This window comes from Calliphora vicina, chromosome 3 (genome assembly GCF_958450345.1).
Source record: "Calliphora vicina chromosome 3, idCalVici1.1, whole genome shotgun sequence".
NCBI classification, from domain to species: Eukaryota; Metazoa; Arthropoda; class Insecta; order Diptera; family Calliphoridae; genus Calliphora; species Calliphora vicina.
In genome coordinates this window covers 78,113,060-78,117,976 of record NC_088782.1, presented here as the reverse complement: position 1 = coordinate 78,117,976, position 4,917 = coordinate 78,113,060, and the positions used below count along the sequence as shown (strand labels likewise).

The 4,917-nt window shown below is 29.4% G+C and overlaps 1 protein-coding gene across 1 annotated transcript; it reads left to right on the top strand.

Annotated features, from left to right (window-relative positions):
* The first annotated feature begins 382 nt into the window (after positions 1 to 382).
* LOC135955552 (zinc finger MYM-type protein 6-like) lies at positions 383 to 3,567 on the top strand. The gene is made up of 3 exons (XM_065505902.1): positions 383 to 402; positions 457 to 1,524; positions 3,558 to 3,567. The coding sequence occupies exons 1-3, from the start codon at positions 383 to 385 to the stop codon at positions 3,565 to 3,567; spliced, it is 1,098 nt and encodes a 365-aa protein (XP_065361974.1).
* Positions 3,568 to 4,917: the final 1,350 nt, after the last annotated feature.

The window sequence follows — 4,917 nt, the reverse complement described above, 5'->3', positions numbered from 1 at the left end:
CGCGACTCATTTGATACAATTTAAAAATGTTTTTCCCTCTTTTTATTGTGTCTATTTCATTGCATTTATGATGTACAAAAACCACATGCAATTTGTTTATGTTGGCCAGAGTTGTAAAAGTCTGTCTTTTGTTTTTTGTTTGCATTTACGTTTGTAGTAGTATTCGCAACAACAAACACTAGTAAATTTGACAGTTTTCGCCTTTGTGAAGAAAAAAATATTCAACTGTGCTATAGACACCACTTGTAATGAATACACCTTGATATTGACACTTGTTTGTTTTGCTGAGCTTATTCAAATTCTGAAGTGAAAATATTTTTGTATTTTTACTTTTTATTTTTTAATTAAAACTAAAAAAACTAGTTTATTATTATATTTAGAAATGGATTTCGATGAAGCTGGGTAAGATATTATATATTATCAAGGTATTTGAAAATTAATTTTATTTTTTTGTAGAACAAGCAAGCAGGCAAAACCGTACGTTGTACCATTTCGTGAGGAATGGGCAAAATTATTTCCATGGCTAGAAAAAGAAAAAGACGGAAAAGGCAAAAAATGTACTCTCTGTAGAGTTCCCATAATTGGTGGTGTTGCACACATAAAAAGACACGCCTCACGGGATGCCCACGTTAAAAACATGAATGCCACGAAAACTACCCCAAAAATTAATAATTTTTTGACCATCGCCGCTAGATGTCCTGTAGCAGAGTCGGCTAGAAAATTAGAAATAATGCTCAGTGCATTTGTAGCTGAGCATAACATTCCGTTTGCCACATTGGACCACCTCAACCACATAATAAAAAATGGTATAAACGACTCGCAAATTACTAAAAAATTTAATATATATAGACAAAAAGGTCAGCAAATCGTAACAAATCTAACTGGGCCTGAAAATACCACTTCAATTTCCAAATTTTGCCAAAATAATTACTATTCCTTAGTGATAGACGAAAGTACAGATTGCAGCATTTCTAAAAACTTAGCTATAGTTATTCGAACTTTTGATGGTCAATGCCGAGATAGATTTTTAGGAATGGTGCAGCTAGAGGACTCCACTGCAAATGGTATATATGAAAGCACCATTAAAGCGCTACGTGAAAAAAATATTCCCATTCAAAATATGGTTGGCATTACAACGGACAATTGCGCGGTCATGATGGGATCTCAAAATGGAGTTCAAATTAAATTTAAAAATTTAGTGCCTCAATTATTTTCAAATGGGTGTATTTGCCACATTTTAAATTTAGCTTCTGTGGCTGCCGCAAAACTCGGAATTCCGAACGAAATTGATAAATTTATAAGAGATATTAACTACTATTTTTGCAACAGTGCTAGTCGAAGAGTCGATTTTGTTAAATTCCAAGAATATTTCGGGGCTGATATTCACATAATATTTAAATATGCAACAACCAGATGGCTTTCTCGGCAAGAAGTCGTTGACCGGATTGTGGAACAATGGGAGCCACTACAATACTATTTTACCTTAGAAAATTTTGAGGAGGATGTCAGAAACGAAAAATTATTGTTTCTTTCATCAGGATTTAAAAATCCTTCTTTTAAATTGCATTTTTTATTTATGCAATATATACTTAAAATTATTAACATGGTTAATTTAGAAATGCAATCAGAAGAAGCGCGAATTCATGTATTTTTACAAAGGCTAACTTTTTTATTCCGTCAAATAGCACGTAATTTCATGAGAAAAAATGTTTTGGATGACTGTGATATATCTATCGTAGACCTTTACAAAAATCACATGCCCATTGAAGAAATTTATTGCGGAACAGAAGTGGATTTATATATTTCTACAAATAATATCAATATTGATATTGTTAAAGAAATTAAAGAAAATGCCAAACAATTTTATATCAAATTTTGCGAAGTTTTAAGAACTAAAGTCAACTTTAATAACGAAGTATTAATGTGGTTCCATAAATTTACTCCTGAAAATGTAATTTCTGGTAACACAAGTAGTATTGTACCGCTTCTAGTAAAAATGTTTCCGAATGAAATTGCTAATTTTGATTCAATTAATAATCAATTTAGAGCTTTAGCTGATGTCGAGCGACTGAAGTCGTTAAAAAATGAAAACATATGTGGTTTTTGGTCGGTAGTAGCTAATTTACAAAATGAGATGAATGTCCATATGTTTCCAGATATTTCTAGAGTCGTTGCTGGAATTTTATCCATTCCACATTCGTCTGCAAATGTGGAAAGAGTTTTTTCTTTTCAAAATATAATTAAAACTAAGGAAAGAAACAGACTACATGTGCCAACATTATCAAGTCTCATACAGACAAAAGATTGGTTAAGATCGACAAATTCATGCTGCTATGATGTAAAAATACCAAATAGTTTATTAACTAAACAAATAAGTTTCTGATTTTGATCTCATATTTTCATAAGACTTTTATGTACCTTATTTTATTCATACATATAATGTATGTTAATGTTAAGTTTTGTTTTTTATGTACAATTGAATTTTTATGTACTTTTTTATGTTTTAATAAATTTAAAAAAAAATGGTACCGCGAAGGTCCAAAAAGTACAATTTTTTTTGGAGGGTGGTACAAAATTGAAAACCCTATTTAACATCCCTGATTGAATGTGTTGGTGAGAGTAAGTGTATTGGTGAGAGGATTTATTTTTGCGAACCTCTGTACTAAGCTGACATTTGATGCCTGCATATTAAAAAAATGTATACATACATATACACCCCGTTAGTTAAAAAAATGTATATCAAAAATAATACAGATTTATAAATAAATTTATTTCTATAATTTTAATAAATAACAATTTTAAAATATTCATAAGTGAATAAATAACTAAATAGATTATAAACTTGCCTCATTTATTTCCATTTCTTATAAAGAAGACTGCACTGTAAACTAAATATTGAATTTAAATTGTATTTGCCAAACTTCACGTAGTACTACAAGTACCTCGAGAAGTTTGGTTGTAGCTTGATACTCGATATGTTCTCTTCTTGTATGTGGAGAGTGCGAGTGTAAAACAAACCTGTAATTAACTAGTAAGCATAAAGGCGAGTAACAACAAATACATATTCGATAATTTTGTTGTTCCCAAAAATATGAACATTATTTTTAAATATAGTTCGAGTAAGAGCATATACTTTACAAGTACACATGTACTACTTAACTACAAATCCATTTATGCAGAGGTTTAATATAAACCATCTTACTATCAATAGTAGTATATTAATGGCACATCATAATGTATTACAAACCAAAAATGCTATTTATCCATATAAGAGAGTAGAAATTAAAACCTTCACTTTACATCCAGGAAATCACTCGTTAACTCTAGATAACGTTATACTTGGACAACTACCAAACTTTTTAATACCAGTAGATACCACTGCCAATAAGGTTCCAGTGGAGTATGAAGATCTTATGATAGAAGATGAGGATCTTCTACTGCATTTTGATATATAAAAATGTTTATTAAATAAATAAAAAATAATATAAAATTAAATAAAGACTTTTTTTATTTAATGTTAAACAAAACTGTTTTATTTATTTATAATATAATTTTAGCTATAATTAAGTTCAAATATTGCAAGACCATTTGAAGATTGACGACCTTTGTAAATAATAGTCCAGTTTTTATCATTCACTTGTGTTAAATAGGGATCCTCCTTATATAAAAACTTCACAAATCTTTGCGGAAGAAAAAAACCATTTATTGTTATCTAAATATATTGTTACGAAATTGTACTTGAATTCAAATATAACGATTTTAACGGCTGATTTAAAAGTAGCATAATGCTTTCAAATTACAGTGCTGTAATGGCAGACTGTAACATATCTGTGGGCATTGTTAAATAAAAGCTTTCAGTTGATTTGATCGTAAGTTGGCAACGCTGTATTCGAATATTCAGTTAAAGAACATTGTAGAAAGTACACCACAGATGGCGTATGATCTAGAATATTCGAAATTTGACAGTTAAAGAGCTTTCTAGATGGTAATGCAGTGTTATAAATAGTGGCAGAGGTTGCAGTCGGGAGTGAGTTGATCAGAGACGCTTTTCGAATAAACATCATCTGAGTGCCTTAAAGTGTGTTGTGTTTTTCAAGTAAATTCGTGTACATTATAAATTGTGTCTGTAATTCTGAGAATTTATAAACGTGTATAAAAACATTGAGTGGCTATTTAATTCTGTTGTTGTTGTACATTTTAAAGAAATAAAGAGTTGTTACAATTTTCAAACTACTAAACGGCTTTTATTTGCAATCAAAAGTATCCGGTTTATTTAAAAGAAATAAACTAACGTTTTGAAAAGGTTAAAACGTAACAATATGATAACTTATGATCTATAATGTGTTTCTTTCCACTCGAATTTTAAAATTTTGAATGGGTGGTGTAAGGGAATATCATCAATTTTTGTATACTTCGCCTTAATACCCAGAGCCAGTTTAATAATTTGTTCATATATCTGAAAAATAAAAATAAGAAATTTGTAAATATATAAAGACTTAAAAGCATTTTCCAATAGTGATAGCTTACCATTCTGTTAACTATACTTTGAAGTAATCTTCAGATCAATGATAACAAATATGCTATGATATCTCTTTTTATACAAATTTAAATCTTTTATCTCCAAAGAAAGATTAATTTGAGTATTTCTCTTTAATATTGCAAATTGAGAAAATTTTAATAAAAAATACTCCCATTAAAACAAATATTTTCCAAAATATATTTAATTTGAAAAAACACTCAAGGAGGTGTTTTACATTAATACAATAATGTGCTGTTTTTCTATAGCGAATGAGCGTTTTGAGTGGACGTTTTACATGTATTTTGTTTTTGTTACAATAACAAAACACATGTTAAATTTCCTCTCAAAGTACTCGTTCGCTATAGAAAATCAGCACATAAAACAACTCACACTCAAAG